The 18,132-nt window shown below is 34.4% G+C and overlaps 1 protein-coding gene across 1 annotated transcript in view; it reads left to right on the top strand.

The window, feature by feature from the left end:
• LAMA2 (laminin subunit alpha 2) overlaps positions 1–18,132 on the top strand; it is a 520,519-nt gene that overhangs the window by 313,670 nt on the left and 188,717 nt on the right. Inside the window, exons 19-22 of the mRNA XM_031456303.2 lie at positions 2,223–2,434; positions 7,377–7,483; positions 12,792–12,972; positions 16,205–16,341. Coding sequence (XP_031312163.2) covers positions 2,223–2,434; positions 7,377–7,483; positions 12,792–12,972; positions 16,205–16,341 — 637 coding nt within the window. The remainder of the gene's footprint in view (positions 1–2,222; positions 2,435–7,376; positions 7,484–12,791; positions 12,973–16,204; positions 16,342–18,132) is intronic.

Genomic DNA, 18,132 nt, shown 5'->3' with positions numbered 1-18,132 from the left:
GCTGGAAAGGTTTAAAGGACTGTGATTTACACCAATTTTAATTAGGCGAATCCAACTTGATCAGACTATAAAACACTATTATTGTTAATAAAATATGATTAGCAATATTGTATTCACTGACCCTAGAATCACCTTTTAATTTCTATTGAAACATTTTTTAAGTCTCTAAGAATACTGTTCTGTGTATAAATACACAGAAGCACATACTTACGCATTTGCACACATACACACACTAGTAATAAAATCTGAATGCTCACTTTAAGTGAAGTGGCGTATAAATGATGCATCATGTATATTCAGTAAGTCTCCTTACGTGTCCTACAACAAAAAATAAAAGACAGATGCTTCTTCACTTATTCTATTTAATTGTAGTTATTTTCTCCTGGTTTGAAGTGATTTTTTAAAATTATTATTATGAGAGAATTTTGAACTTATTAATTGGTATCTACATTAAAAAAAATTCCCAGATCTCGTTATATAGTGTCATCTCTCCTGAGGACACTAAATCATTTTGAGAAAAGTGAGATGAAAATAATGGGGTTTTGTTGTCTGTGATAATGATCATTTTATATTGTTATTCTAGCGGACCAAATTCACTCTCTTAATGGTAAACAAAATGAGATGTGAATATATGTGGATGTGATCATAAGCCCTGAATATCAAGTAAGGCAAGAAGAATTGGGTTAAAATTCAAAAGGATCTTATTATCTTTATTGAATATCACTCCCGAAGTGATTGTGGGGGAATTTTCTGCACCAATATATTAGTTAATATTTTACAATAGAGAATTGATAAGCAATTATATTTGTGGGTGGCAGTATTCTTCCAAGCAATATTTATACAATGACTTTCACAATTTATAAAATATTTTGTTAAAATTAAAACTAGTAATCTCATTAAAAATTATGGTAACAAGGTAATTCTACAAGCTTATTATGGCACCTATAAATGTCTTAGAAAACTTAGAATTATCAAAGTACTTTACCAAATTAATGACATTGCTCCACAATCATGATGCTATTAAAGTATCCTCATATAATTTAAGCCTTTTCTATTTTGAATGGTAGAGAGCATTTCTTTCTATACAATGACTTACATATCTGTAAGTAGATGAACATAAAAAAATACTACACTATTGAAATTATATTCTCCCACATTGTTTTTATTGCCCTTCGTTTTTGACTCTTGCTGCAAAAGACTCTATTTTGCTACAATGGCACAGATCACAGAGATCACAGAGCTAACCTAAGGATAAGACTTCAGATGCACTGTTTCATTTCTCCTTTGGCAAGTGGAGCTTAATATGAAGCATGAGCAAATGTAACTGAAAGAGAAGACAGAGCAGAATATAAATAGGTGCTTGCATAAAGGTGTATCTGTGCATCTGTCACGTTAAGTAGCATTTTAAAACAAAACATGTGGTTAAAGGGAAATTTGATACTATAATTTAAAAAAACTCTCCTATGCCTCATAAAGAAATGAGCTTTCATTTTTTCCAATAATACGTAAAATAGTATTTAGTCTTAAAAAAAAAACCTAGAGTTTGTTAATAAGAGTTGTGGGCACAATTAAGCATCACCTTACGACATGTTACCATAACGTGCAGGCATGCCTGCTTCTCAGCAAAGATTCTTCAGTGGACATCTGCCTCTGTATGGATATGCAAACACATAAAAGCCTGTTATTCTTTCAGAGATACTCACAGCCCCCACACAAATAATGAGAATCTTTCTATTTTCTCTGTAATAAATTCTGAATTCTCACTACTGAATTTCCTTGTGAGCCTGTTTCCTCATAATAAGCTCTTGCTGTAACAACAACAAAAAATGTGAACCTACATATTTGCACAGAAAACAACCAATTGGAGTAGATACATATGATGTGTTGTACTACAAAGGCTTTCCAACATGGACCTGGATTCCTCCAGAGTGCCAGCAGCAGATTTCTTATTATGCTTTGGTCTCATCTTCAGTGCCAGTGACAAGATTTTTTTTTTTCTGGCTGAAATCTAATTACTAGTGGGGCTGGCAGGATTTCATCTTGTATCTACACTGCAGTAACAGGAAACATTTTTTTAAATCACCTTGCACTTGAGAAAAGGAGCACTTAAAGGGAAAACGTATCCTGTGAGAGGGGTAAAATGAAAAAAATATATAAACATAGCCCCCAGTGGGTTTCATGAGTTCCTCCCAAATATTCACTGATGAAATTTTTCACCCTAGGTGTGCAGAAGGCTATTTTGGACAACCTTCTGTACCTGGAGAATCGTGTCAGCCGTGCCAATGCAATGACAACCTTGACTTCTCCGTTCCTGGCAGCTGTGACAGCTTGTCTGGCTCCTGTCTGATATGTAAGCCAGGTATAACGGGCCGGTACTGTGAGCTTTGTGCTGATGGATATTTTGGAGACGCAGCTGATGCAAAGAACTGTCAGCGTAAGTCCTGAACTATTGATGCCCCTGACAGAATTGATGTATTGCACCTCAAGGAGCTGATGAGTGCTTGAGTGGGGATTGGAGAGTAGGAAATTATGTGTAATACACGTAAGGTAGCTGCACAGCCCATCCACAGAGTCTGAATATTCAGGTAGATTTCTTTGTGCTGAGATTAAATCCTTTCAAAACTGCTGCACTGTTGAGGTGTCATTGTTTTTCAAATGATACACATATTTCCGTTTACATGTGAAATGAAGATTTTTAAATAAATCTACGTCTATGACAGGTAAGAAGAATTTGAAAATTGGGTAGGCCCTATTTATCCTTATTGTTTATCTCAGTTCCAATCATCTTCTTGAAATAAATTTATCCGCCCCCATTATTCCATTTGTACCTGTCAGTAGGTGTTAACCTGTTATGCTTTCATATGTAAACTTCATATTCTTGCATTTCATAATAGGTGTAAAAATCGGCCAATATTCTAACACACTGGCATTTGTGATTGTTTGAGAGATTAACTATCACCTTAGGACTGTTCATAGAATGCTACTTCTGTGTTTTCTTTCCACAAGACTAGCTATTGTAGGGCTTCATCCATATTAGTTACATTCCCACCCTAACTGTCATCTCCTTAGCTGTGTTATTTAGAGTTGCATAGAATTTATAAATGCTCTATATTAGTGATAATGTAATACGCAAGGGTGATCTCGTGGAGAATCAAATGGAGTGAGAATCCATGTTAGTCCACGTTAGCACTGGACACTGCCATCAACTTCACCTGCTGTTATAATCTTTAGGCAGAGCAGGTTCACGTCTGCTGATTTCATTATCTAAGATGAGACTCTTCTAATTATTCAGTTGAGTCCCAAGATCTGCAAAATTATGGAAACCACTAGGAATGTAGTGCCTGTTATTGTCTTCCCTAAACACCAAAGACCTGATAGGGCCCCCAATTTCAATAAGAAATGTGTCCTTCTCCTCACAGGTTTGGAAGATGCGTGCCAACTTTTTCTCATTTAAAAATGACAGTTTGTTGAGTCAAAAACAAATCCGTCTCTGGAATAGTCAGCAACTATTAATATCACCCATAAATTGTCAATTTTTTTAAAGCAGTATTTCTAGGAGGCTTAGAAGCACGTTTAAACACCGTGGATTTGTGGCATCTGTGTAAAATCACAGGAAGCATAAGAAATTTTCCCATTCAAACACATCATCTAGGATCTACACTTTCTAGCTGCGTGAGCTTGGGCAGGACATTTGACTTCACTGAGATTCGGTTTCCTCATTTACATAAAGGGTCATAGTTTTCTGTGGGGATTAAAGAATCTAGCATATGAGAGCATCCCGGGAGCTGCCTGGGGCCTGGGCTGCTCACACCTAGTAGCTCAGTAGCTCCTTTTGTGGAGATGCTCTTAGCCTGTATGAGTATCCACACCTCACTAGTTTTAGGGCTGTGTTACTCGTTGAATGACCTTGTTTACTATCTTCCAAAAACCCTCTCCATAAAATTGAGGAGACAGTTCAACTATTTTTTTATTGTGGTAAATTCAGGATCTGTAGCATGAAGTCTTAAGAACACATAGAAGAATTTAGTATAAAGACACTTTTGAACCATCACCAATTTTTATATCACTTGCCATGAGGTATAGACATGATTATGTTTTTTTGTATATATATTTTTATTGGAATATAGTCAGTTTACAATGTTGTGTCAATTTCTGGTGTACAGCACAATGCTTCAATCATACATGAACATATATACATTCATTTTCAGATTCTTTTTCAGCAAAAGTTAAGTTACTACAAGATATTTAATATAGTTCCCAGTACTATACAGTATGAACTTGTTTATATATTTTATGCATATTAGTATTTGCAAATTTCAAACTCCCAATTTATCCCTTCCCACCCCCTTCCCCCTTTGTTTTCTATGTCTGTGAATCTTTTTCTTGTTTGTAAATAAGTTTGTTTGCCTTTTTTTTTTTTTTTTAAGATTCCACATATAAGTGATACTTATGGTATTTTTCTTTCTCTTTCTGGCTTAGTTCACTTAGAATGACAATCTCCATGTCCATCTGTGTTGCTGCAAATGACATTATGTTATTCTTTTTATGGCTGAATAGTATTCCATTGTAAAAATACATCACAACTTCTTTATCCAGTCATCTATTGGTGGACATTTAGATTGTTTCTCTATCTTGGCTATTGTAAATAATGCTGCTATGAACATTGGGACATGATTATGTTTATAATGCTCTTTAGCATATAAAAATATCAGAAACTTATTTACTGTCCATTTTATGATATTTCATAGATACAGTGGATCTTCTATGCAGAGTTAGTAAACCCTAAAGAAAAGAAAATTCACAGTAAACTATTAATTTAGTTGCCTCTAGATCTGTTCCTGAAAAGCATACTACTATAAAAAATGTATTTTGCCTTTTGAATTTATCTATATTGTTTGTGTCATATATTTCATTTTTAAATACCAATTAAAGTTCTATATTGTTTTTTATTATTTTAAGAAGATTTTATGGCATATAATCTGGTATTCCTTACTCTAAGAAAAAGTGGCTTTTAAATTCTAGATTTTTTGAGATTTTAAAAATTGATTTATAATGTATGTATATAAGAAACTTGTATAAAGAAACTAAAAGTATATACAACAATTCTAGTATCCAAATGAAAGGAGTATTTAAGGAAAATATTTTCTTCCACCTTTTCTCACATACCAGCTATAGACTCTCTCTCTTTAAGCTATTACCTAAAGATAACTGACTGGGGTCAGTTCCTCAGGGGCCTCCCAACTAGTATCAAGTTAGCAGACACTGAAGGCCACACTGCTGGAAGAAAAATCAAGCAATTTTTAGGAAACAGTAAAACTAAATACAACCCCTAGCCAAATGAACAGAAAAATAGCATAGGCTCGTGGAGTAGGTATTTATAATTTTTTATAAGTTGTGCTTAAATCAAAATATTCAGAGACATGAAATAGTGTACAAAATTTACCAAAACCATCTGTGAATAGTCTCAATTCCCATGTCATCTCCCCCTCACATTTTTATTGTGGTATCAATGCAATTATATGTACTATAAAAAATACACTTGTAGAGTACAGAGTGAACCATTCATTACTGTTCTTTTTGTGAAAAAGCTGCTTAATTTTTAGACTGATTTATTATATGTTCCCAGATAACATTGGACAACTGCATAACACAGAAATGACAAAAGATTACTGAAACCAGATACATTTTCTATATTTAGAGACAGTATAAATGGTAAAATAAAAATGATTTTTAAAAATTATAATGCTATTCTCTTAATACACTTGAAAAAAGTTTTTATCTTATATACATTTTATTGAATATGTTTGACGTACAACATTTTATAAATTTAAGGTGTAAAAACATGTTACTTTTATACATGTATATATGGTAATGCGGTTGCCATTGTAGTGTTATTTATCCTACCATATAATTATGGTACAATATTATTGTCAATATTCACTATACTGTGCATTAGATCGCTATGGCTTATTTACTACTTGTTGAAGTTTGTACCCTTAAACAACATCAATTTTATCCCCTCATCCCATAGTAACCACCATTTTACTCTGTGCTTTTTATGAGTTTGACTTTTTTAGATTCCATGTATAAGTAAGTGGTATCAGTACTTGTCTTTCTCTGTTTGACTTATCTCACTTAGCATAATGTGCTCAAGGTCCTTCCATGTCATTGCAGATGGCAGGGTATCCTCCTTTCTCATAGCTAAATAATCTTTCACTGTGTATATACACCACATCTTTTTATCCACTCACCCACTGATGAGCATTTAGGTTGTTTCCATATCCTGGCTATTGTGAATAATACTGCAATAAACAGGGGAATGCATATATCTCTTCGAAATACTGTTTTCATTTCCTTTGGGTATATATCCAGATGTGAGATTGCTGGATTATATGGTAGATCTATTTTTAATTTTTTGAGGAACCTGCATATTGTTCTTCATAGCGATTGGACCAATTTACATCCCCACCAACAGTGTACATAAGGTTCCCTTTTCACCACATCCTCACCAGCACCTGTTGTCTCTTGTCTTCTTGATGCTAGTCATTCTACAGGTGTGAGGTGATATCTCATTGTGGTTTTGATTTGCATTTCCCTGATGATTAATGGTGCTGAACATCTTTTTGTGTGCCTGTCAGCCACTTTGATGTCCTCTTTGGAAAAATGTCTACTTACTGCTTTTGCCTTACATAATTTTCTAATCTCAAAGATTTATGTATATGTGTATATATGCGTATTTTATCTCAAGCTCATTTTTTGAGCTTAGTACAAAAACTGGCACATAGTAAATAATCATTACATTGAAAAAATTAATTAATTTTGCATCATTAATAGTGGCATTAATATTATGCCATGCATACTATTAATTTTGATAATTTCTCAATATTATTTCAGCTCCAGAGTCAGTATGCATTACTTGTAATGAGACTATAAAATGTTTAATGTCACCCCAGTGTACCTATGGAGAAGCAGAACAGCTGGAGGAGTGATGGAAAGAACATTTTACCTGAAGTCAGGGGACTGAGGTTCTGGACTCAGCTGTTTCACCTGCTAATCACATGGCCTTATTTGAGTTATGGCTACTTTGAATTTTAGCATCTTCATTCTCAAAATTGGAGTAATAATGGTGGCATTAATATTTTCAGAGCATATGATGTGCCAGGAACTGTGCTGCAGCTTTACAGAAATCCTTTCTACAGCTTGTAGAGTTGTAAAGATCAAATGCTATAATGCCTAACAGAAAACCTATCAATCAGAAAACATTCTATTCTAAAACTTTGTGGTACAATTACCATCTGGAGGCCATTATTATTTAACAAGCCTGTTAAGACTGTTAGAACATTTTTCCCAACCACAGATCTCTCTTCTCTTTGCAGCCTGTCACTGTAACACCAACGGCTCCTTCTCTGAAATTTGCCATGCCCGGACAGGGCAGTGTGAGTGCAAACCTAACGTGCAGGGACGGCGGTGTGATGAGTGCAAGGTAAGAAGCAGGAGCTAATCGATGAATCACTTCTTTCTTCAACCTTTTCATTGGCTTTCAGTGACATACACCTGAGTATATTGAATGATGGGTTCAGGATTATCTAATTCTACACGTAAAATCACTGTGATCATTGAAATGTTTTCTTCAAAATAGAACAAAATTTGCCATAAACTATCATGTGACCTCAACCTGTGTTTTCTTGGTAGTGAGTTTGTGTAATATTTACTGTAATTCAGATATTTCTGAAACAACATACAAATTTAACCTCAGTCTGTGGAGAGTCAAGGACTCTTTGTTTCTATGTTTTTGGCAAAATGAAATGTCTCACCCTTTGCTTTTATCAAACACTTTGTTCTAGTTCCATCATTTAAAAGATCTGGAGAGCATTCTATTCAACACAAGCTTTCAGTAGAGCAGCAAATCATAGTATTTTTTAGACACCATTTTGTTACAATGAAACACAAATCAAAATATGTTGCTCTCTGTTCCTGAACGTATTGCCCTGCCTTCAGCTTGGTGAGCACCTTGACATTCCTCCATGAGACTGCATGGATTTGCACTCTCTTTCACATAAATATGTAATTTTGGGGTGATAGACACTGTTAAGCAGAATCAAGCACTTCTCAGATGTCAAACTGGCCTTTCTGTAGGAAGCTTGAAAATATCATTTGCTTCTATCTCTTGAATAACATTATATGCTCTTTTTTTCTTCTGTTTTTCTATTGGTTTTTAAAGCCCACTATGAGGTGGGACCCTGAGAAGCAATTCTGTGTGTTATGTGGCTGCAATCCCGTTGGCTCTGTGACACCGCAGTGTGATATTACAGGAAGATGTGTCTGTAAATCAGGCTTCGTAGGGAAACGATGCAACCTCAGCAGGCAGGTGCACCGACAGGAGCAGCAGCCCCAGAGAGCACAGTGGGTGCTGGGGTCCCCCCAGAGGTGGGGCTTCAGCAGCTCCGGCGGATGTCCTCGGGGAGCCCATCGGCCTGTGGCCCCGGTAATCCCAGAGGCGCTGCATGGCTTGTGCTTCGGCATGCTGTGTTCCGCGTGCTGCTGCTGGCCTGCCCTGATGGTGTCTTACCAAATAATGGTCGCTAAGTGTGCAAATTGCAAGTGTGAAAACTAGGCAATTCCTGGCTGAAGTCTTGCCTTGTAAAGACAGCTGTCAGTATGTTTTTAAAAGTATATTCAAGTTCATAGGTTCATAAACGTTTCAAATGATCACAGATTCGTAGAAAACAAGGAGAAATTTGTTTGTAGGAACCTATAATCTTAGAAGTGGAAGGAACCTCAGGCATTATTTGGAGCAAATGAAGGGAACAAATGAATGAAAAAATGAAGGGAAATCTAGCAAAGAAAGTGACTTGCCCAAGAAAATCAAGCCCAGGCTGACATTTCCTCATATTTATGATTTTGTTACATTTCCACATCATAATTTTGCTCATGTATACAACAAACAACAAGCACACTATAAATTTTCAACACACTATAAATGTACAACATATACAAAGTAAAGTAGCATGTCTTCTACTACAAAAGTTTGGTCCTCCTTCTCATAGGGCAAAACAAAACAAATGCTGGGAGGAAGGAAGTTAATAAGAGAAAAGGAGGGAAAGAAAGAGAGGAGGGAGGAGGAAACAATAGGTTCAAGGCCAAGTTACAGAGTACCCAGAAAACGGGACTTGCTAGTGTAGACTCAGAGCTTCTGGGAGAATTAAGAGTAAGGGATAAAAGAAGGATATGGAGAAGGAAGAGGAGGAGAAGAGGAAGAGGAAGAAGTAAAAGAAAGAAGGAGGAGGGAGGGGGAGAGGAGGAGGGAGGGGGAGAGGAGAAGGAGAAGGAGAGGAAGAGGAAGAATGAATAGAAGAAGAAGGAGAAGAAGAGAGGAAGAGGAAAGGCAGAAGAAAACAAGTATGATTTTATTTCTTGGCTGTTTATTGACATTTTGATGTCAGTAAGAAAACTACTTTTGATATCAAACTGCCTCAGGTCAAATCCCAGCTCCATTGCTTCATGTAAACTGTAAAACGGTTTCTGAAATCTTTCTGTAATTCAGCTTCTTTATCTGTAATAGGACCTACTTCATAGGGTTTATGTTTTCTTGGATCCTCCAAGGAGGAAATGCCAAAAAATGTACGGGGGGATACTCCAGTGAAGGATGGCTGGGGAGAGAGCATAGTATTCAGGGAGCCTTTGGCTAAAATGCAGGTCTGAGCATGTGAAAGGAGAGAGGGAAGGAAATATTGGGTAGAAAAGCCTCATTGGGTGCATTCTGCCCAAATCTGAAATTCTTGGCCAGGTCAAGGGGAAATGCCCAAGTAAAGTTTGCCCATTAGGGGATTCCTGAATTGAGCAGGAAGATTTTGGTACTTCAGTGCACCGGTCATTGACTAGGAGAAGTGTGACTTGCTCTGAGCTCCCTGAGTGGATCCAAAAGAGTTGAAGCAAGCTGGGCTTATTAATCAGAGACACTCCCACTGCAGGGACCAGTCCAGGCACCTCCATGGCTGTTTCTGAGTTGTCACGAGAACAACTCAGAAGACATCCATCTGCAGAGTTCTTAGTAAATGTTGAGTGTTATTACTGTTATTATTACTATTGTTATTCAGTGAAGACATCTTTAAAAGAGAGTATGTTTTTCAGAAATAAATGCATACATTTAAAGTAAAAGAAAGGGACAGTAACGGATCAATGTGTCTCCAAAATAAAAATTTGGCAGAATTTTAACCCTGATTCATGTCCTTTTCTTACGTATCCTACAGCGCTTATGTATGGAGTGCTGTTTTGTCCTGAGACCATTTCTCCTGTGAGGCAGTATATGTGAGAGTTAAGAGCACAGACTCTGAAGCCAGGCTGGCTGTTTTGGAATCCTGACTCCACAATTACTTGACCTTTCTGTGCCTCAGTTTCACCACTCTGTAAAATATTGTAATAACTAACTTCCAGGATGTCTTGAGAATTTAAATGAATTCATATTTGTAAAGACTTTAGAACAGTGTCAGGCACACAGCAAGCATAACATGTGCTAGTTTTTATTATTACCCCAAATGAGAGTAAAACCTTACCACTGAGACTGAGCAGGCACTTCCTTCCATGTATGTTTTACTTTGTTAATCTCAATTAATAAGAATGTTTGTTCCTTAAAATTGTTTACTACAGGGCTTTGCCTAATCTGTGAAATAAATTTCTGAACACAAATTTATTAACATTTTATCACTGGATTCTTGTAGAATTTGTTTTGGTGTAACTTAGGCTTTAAAACTGCATTAGTTAAATATTTGAAAAGTGTGGTAAAGACATTACTTCTTACATAATTCTTTACATAATCAGCTGTGGAATTTTTAAAATAAGTAATGATTTGGAAGTTCATTTAATATTTTATTGATTTAACCACTAAAGGTATATATAGATTTACAGATATGCTAAGTGAGGCAAATTTAGGAAATAAAGGTGAATGGAAACTGCTATCTCTATGATTCAAATACTAAATCAGAAAATTTAGGATATAAGGACAAATGCACAATACTACTTAAAAAATGCTTTAGTATATAATGTTCTGGTCTTCTTTCTGTGCATATATGTTCCTATTTGTGTGTGTCTGGGTGGTATGTGTGTCTTTATGGGTATGTAATTAGAATTGTAGTATAAATATAATTTTGTATACTGCTTATTGAGATTTTACTTAATGTTATATGCTAAGCATATTCATATCGTTAAAACTGCTTCAAAAACAGGAGTTTAATGATTGCATATCATTTCATAACATGAATGTATCATAATTTAATTTATTCAACTTTTTCTGTAACATTGAACATTTAACTGCCTCTACAGTTACTCACTATAATAAATAATATCATAATGGGTATGTTTGTACTTTAGCCATTTTCCCAATTTCTGATTATTTTTCTAGGCTGGGTATTTAGAATTGTATATTGAATTGGTTTTTAGGAATAAAAATACGATGTTTTATTTTTTTTCTTATAACTAAATTTAATTTCAAAAGCAAGCGTTAGGTCATTTATTAGAAGTGATGCACACCTTCTTCTTCAATTATATAGTGAAATCAAAATTAACTAGAAATAAAAATAAAGTCAACAGTAAATATAAAGATTAAAATGATTATCAAACTTAATCAACCCATTTACATTTGAAAAACAAAACTATTCTTAGCTACAGTCATTTAAAAAGACTAATTTTCAGTGTGATTTTGTTTTCCAGGACTTATTTTTGATACTGTTAAAAATAATGGCAAAAATGCATAATGGGGCTTATTCATTTCTCTTTGGGTGGCTCACATTAAATAGCAAGATTTATTTTTACCAAGAAGTAATTATTAAGTCTAATTTTCCAAAATAGGAATTAGTTTTACAAAGAAGTAATTACTGAGGCTAATTTTCCAGATTAAAATATCATAATAATGTGACAGACTTGTTTAAAAGACAGCCCTGACATACTTTAAGTAGGATATGTGCTTTTCATTTTTCTAGCAGGACTGATTTTTAATCCATCAGCATTTTCTAACATATTCACTCTAGGTCTGATAACATGTATTTCCAGAAAGTCAGCCAAGGCCAGTAATGCATGACCATGGAAGGTTATTTCTTACAAATAGATAAGATATGTGCATATGAATAACTCATCAGAGAATAAAAGTTCTCCTTCATCTACCTAATCTGGTACTTTGATATGTGCTCTCACAAGTCAATTTTGGTTGTTAGGTTGAAACCCAAGAAACTAAATGTTAGTCAAACCAATTATTTTGTCAGTATAGGCATAAGCTAAGAGTTATATTTACAATGTGAGCCCGATAGAAGTAGTTATGGATGTATGACAAAAAAATTAGATCAAATATTTAGAGGAAAAATGATTTAACTTTAGGCTGCTGGCCAATAATACTGAAAACATTTTTACCAAGTAAAAGAACTTAATGAGATCTGAAAATAATCGATTTGGATTATTAAGAATGAAGCATGAAAAAATTTTAATTAAATAGAAATGCCATCCTAGCTTACGTACACACTGCCATTAGAATCTTGGGAAGTATAGGGCAAGGCTGGTGAGAATAATAAGACTGAATGATAGTGCCCTAGTTCTGCCAGTAATCTCAAAGAAATTTCAAAGTGAACTTTTCTCGTAGACACTGTAGAAAAGGCCTGTTAGATTAAATGACAACCCAATTGTCGTCACTGAAGCACCTTGATAACCCACAGGCTCCTCTTTTCCCGCCTGATCTTACTGTGCATCTTGTTCCATTGTGAATTATTGATTTAAATGTAATTTTTCTCCTACCTTTTCTGTGCCAGCCTGAAACCTTTGGCATCCAATCAGCAACGGGGTGTGTTCCCTGCAACTGCAACTCCTTTGGGTCTAAATCATTCGACTGTGAAGAGAGTGGTCAATGTTGGTGCCAACCTGGAGTAACAGGAAAGAAATGTGACCGCTGTGCTCACGGCTATTTCAACTTCCAAGAAGGAGGATGCACAGGTCTGTAAATAAGAGTAAGCCCTACGCATTCATTATCTGGTTTTGGTGTTTAGGCGTCCATAACAGCTTGTTATATAGGGTTCCTGGAGATGGAAGGAAATGCACCTTGGCAACAAGCGTATGATACAAAAAGTATTTAATCTAACATGTAATATGTATTTATTTTAAATAGACTACATGAAATACATCACAATTTGAAACATTGCCCTGTAAATAACTGTGTTTGCAAGTACTCTATAAAAACCCATCAGCAGACCCCAGTTCTGCTGTCTCCCTCCCTATCTGTGACCTCTGTTCAGTCATTCATTCAAAAGGCTACTGCAGCTTGAATGTCAGATGTTCAGTTTTTCTGGTGCCAGTGTTACCTCAGTTTAAACTTTAGTCCCAAGCTAATACAGTTCAACTTTTCCTTTTCCTATTGCAAAATTGGTACAAGGATCAGGGAACTTAATATCTTTTTCTGGTACCAAAAAATATATATGTTTTCATCTACTGCCAGGTGCCTTGAAAACTGTGATTTTCTGAGAGAAATAGATTGGCTCTAGATACTTGCTAGTTCATGGGAAAATGCAAGCAGGGGTTTCTAGCCATGATTCCCTCAAGCAGTGTTCTCATGTCCAGCCACAGTCTTCCTACAAAATCCTGAATTAAGAAAATAGAAATTAGCATGCTACAGATGAAAGTAAAGATTGAACATTTGACTTAACTTATAGTCACTAATTTGGAATTGACCCCTATTCCAGCGGCCACTAGATTGAATGTTACCCTTGTTTACTAAACTCACTAATTCAACATTGATGATACTCCCACACTCTCAGCACCAGAATAAATAGACAGCAAGATTAAGACGTTATTATTGACTACTGCAGCAAATTTATGTGAGAAGTGGCAAGAATAATATTTAAACTTATTTTAAAAACCAGTGCCTTTCAGATAGTCTCAACCACTTTTGATATACGGTTTTTATATAAATGAAGCCATTATAAGTTATTCTGAATGTTATAATTGTAGATCTTCTAAGAATCTATGAAGGTCTCCATGCCAATATTGTATATATTAAAAATTTTGCAGCTGCATTTTAAAATATATTTTGGTTTTTTAAATCCAACTCTCACTAACATTTTCACTTCATATGAATTGATGAGAAAGTACTATACATTCAGATCTATCCACTACCAGAAATTATAAATAACAAAAACATTATTTAAGATTATTAAATGGTGGGAACATTTTAGAAATGCAGACTAAGTAGCATTCTAACCCAGAGAAGCAGAACAGAAACAAAGTACAAAACAGGCAGGATAGCATTATGGTTGAGAGCATGACTCCCACAAAGAGCTTGGATTTGTTTAGTGACTCCACCAGCAACTAGTTATGTGATCTTTACTGAGTGTCTTTGTCTCACTGTCCCTCTGCAAAATTCATCTATTAAGTCAAGAAAATAATAGTATCTACCTCAGTGGGTTTTTGTAAGAATTAGTTGAGTTAATGGCTGTAATATACTTAGAGTAATGCCTGGGACTTAAGTGCTAAGTGAGTGTTTATTATTATCATCCCATTTCTTTATGAGTATTATCAGTTGTGCTAAGCATTTCATTTTGGCAGGGAAAACTAGCTAGTTACTCAAGTCTTCTTCCTAGTCAGTGTTATGATTCCATTGAGTAACTAATTAGAGAATTTCTGTTTGCAAGTAATGACTGTTCCAAGATAATTTTTAGCACATAAATTTAAACATAATGTGAACAATTTATCTTCTTAATAAATGGTGTATATAAAATAAATCCTTTGGCTTAAAATTACCAATGATAATAATGAAAACAATGGCTAACATTTATTTGGTGTTTATGTCAAATATTGTGCTAAACATTTTTCACAGCTGGGATGTAATTCTATAAGCAATGATGATTGTGATCCCTTAAAAGGTGAACTTAACCAAATAGCCTAAATGTATTTTTTAAAAAGATTTAATCGTCATATAACTAATTAAAAATTTTCTTATAACATTAGTCTCCTATTTGAATCTGAGTGTTTGATGGTATTTTCCTCTTTCCCTTTTTTATTTGAAATGCTGCTAAAATATACTCAGCAACTGAGTCAACTACAGCTAATAAGTCGCATACATTCCTTGTCTTGGATGGCTTTGAAGGTCTTCTCAAATCTTTTTTTTTACTTTCTTCAAATCTTATTTTTGCATTCTTTAAGGAAGTACAATGAATAAGGATGTTTGTACTCTTCATATATTGTATCATAGCTAAAAACCAAAATCCATTGAAAAGAAATAAGGCAGATGGTAAATGAAACTCAAAAAAATATCTTTTTAAAATACACAAATGAACTTATTTACAAACTAGAAACAGACCCACAGACGTAGAAAACAAACTTACGATTACCAGAGGGGAAAGGGATGGGAAGGGATAAATTGGAAGTTTGAGATTTACAGATACTAACTACTATATATAAAATAGATAAACAAGTTTCTACTGTATAGCACAGGAAGCAATATTCAACATATTGTAGTAACCAAAGACTATGAAAAAGAATATATATATATATATATATATATATATATATATATATATATATATATGGCTGAAACATTACATTGTACACCAGAAATTGACACAACATTGTAAACTTACTATACTTAAATTTAAAAAACAACCTTTATATATATATATATGTATTATATATATATTTTATATATTATATATATATTTCTGTGATTCAACTATTATAAAATATTTGCAAAACTGAATGAGTGTCATTTATAACTAAATACATGATATACTGAATTTAGGAAGCTTATTAAGCTCATTGGTTTTATCGCAAATCTGAGTCATCTACAGGAATGAAATATTAATCTATACAGCACAGAAAAATTAGTTATGAACTTGAGATAAATATAGAAACAATATTCTAACCTTGATGGTATCTAAATATAAGGTAATACAGTTAACAGGGAATCTGATACATCAGTTCTCTTTATCCTTAGTTGAAAAGCTAAAAATGTTTTACCTTTTAAAATTTTAAATGAAATTCAGTATATCTTTATTGAACAACCCTTCTGAAATACACTGTACTATGATATAAAAAAGAATGAGTTTTTATTTTCGAGAATCTTTAACCATAGTATGGAAAATAACACAAATCACACACAAAAAAACCCACAAATATAAAACTCAACACTTTATGTCAAATTTTAACTTTTTTTTTTATCCTTTCACCTGTGAAGCTTGTGACTGTTCCCATCTGGGTAATAATTGTGACCCAACGACTGGTCGATGCATCTGCCCTCCCAATACCATTGGAGAGAAATGTTCTAGATGTGCACCTAATAACTGGGGCCACAGCATTACAACTGGTTGTAAGGTGAGAAGATTGCTTATTTCATCTGATAATGTCTTTTAGGGATTTCTATTTTGGTAGGGCTCTGTAGTCAAGGATTTCAAAAGCCAATGTTATATTATAAAACAATATAGAACTATCGCTATAGAGTGATTGCACGTATTGATCAGTATCTTACATTTTACTTGCAGGAAAGATGGTAAAGTATGTACACATTTATGCAGCTTCATCCATGACACTTAGGAAACAAAAGGAAAAAGAACAGAAAGCTCTGTAATAAAATCAGAAACATCTGTAACTTCATACCTACACACAATAAAATTTACCTACAAAGTACAAGGAAATTAGGAACTAATTAAAGGAATTTGCCAAAAATGTATAGGAATTTCCCCCGAATTATACCTAGGTCTCAGTTTTCAGGAAGTAATTGAGAGGATTCTGAAGAGTCATATAAACAACCTTTACCTTACACGAAATCCCCATTTTTTTCCCATGAGTGGACCATAGAAAGTAGCATGCCCACACTCACATTTAGAGAAATCTATATAGCATCAGGGTAGAAGGTTACTTGCAAGGCTGTTGCAGAAATATTGGTTAGAGGTGACAGAAGTTTGGATCTAGTCAGTGATCATTCACGAACATTTAGCATTTAGGGGGCAGGCTAAGTTATAGAACTTTCATACTGGTATGGCCTGGTGAACTCATCTGTTTAGGGGATAGGAAAGAGAAGGCTTAAGGAGGACTGCCAAGTTTTACTTTACAGCAGAGTAGGCGATGGTGTCATTTACTGTTAGAGGGATTATAGGAGGAGATGCAAGTTCAAAAAGGAAAGGTAATAAATTCAGGGTTTTTGTCAGCTTTTTGCGAGACGTTAGTGATAGACAGTTCACTTACTTAAAGTGACGAGTTTTGATCAATGATTAGAGTTGTATAACCACCACTTGTGCTCCACTGCATTCTACTTACCCCCTACCCTACAAAACAGTGTCAAGAAACTACTCTTTTTCAATCACTGTAGTTTTGCCATTCTACAAGTTCATATACACATTTGCCATTTCTACAAGTTCATATACACATTTGCCATTTCTGCAGTTCATATCCATATTTTCTCCCAGTATATGGCTTACTTTGTACTTCTCCTACAATACCTTTATCTAATTTTATAAAGCCTAGTTTATTATCTTCTTCCATGGTTTGTGCTTTTTATGAATACAATTATACTCCATGTTGTTGTTTAGAGGGTTTTTTATTTGTCGGTTTTTGGGGATTATTTTTAGTCTGGCTTCCTCTAGTTAGTATAATCCATTTGTAGTTCATCTGTACTGTTGCATATATCAGTAGTTTGTTCTTTTTAAGTGTTTAATAATTTTCCATTGTGTGATATACTATGACTTGCTAATTCATTTACCATTTGATGGACATTTGCATCACTTCCAGTTTGGACCTATTATGAATAATTTTGCTGGAACTATTAATGTAGAAATTAAAAGTATATATGTAGATATGTTTTTGTTTCACTTCCCAAGAACACTGCATCCTTTCCAATACTCAGGATTCTAAGTCTTTATAATTTTAAGCATTCAGTTAGGTTTGTATTCATATATTTGCATTTCTTTAATGTCCGATGACATTGAAAACAATTTTATTTATTTATCATTCAGATATCTTTTTGGGTGAAGTGTCTATTCAAATCCATTGCCCATTTTTATTTTGGGTTGTTTGTTTTCTTAGTAATAAGTTGTAAGAATTCTTTATATATCCTGGATAATAGTTCTTTAATAAATCTAGTTCTGCAACTGTTTCCTTCCAGTGTAT

The sequence above is a fragment of the Camelus dromedarius genome, chromosome 6, assembly GCF_036321535.1.
Source record: "Camelus dromedarius isolate mCamDro1 chromosome 6, mCamDro1.pat, whole genome shotgun sequence".
NCBI lineage: Eukaryota > Metazoa > Chordata > Mammalia > Artiodactyla > Camelidae > Camelus > Camelus dromedarius.
The sequence above is the reverse complement of the archived record's forward strand: the minus strand, read 5'-3'. Positions and strand labels throughout refer to the sequence as shown.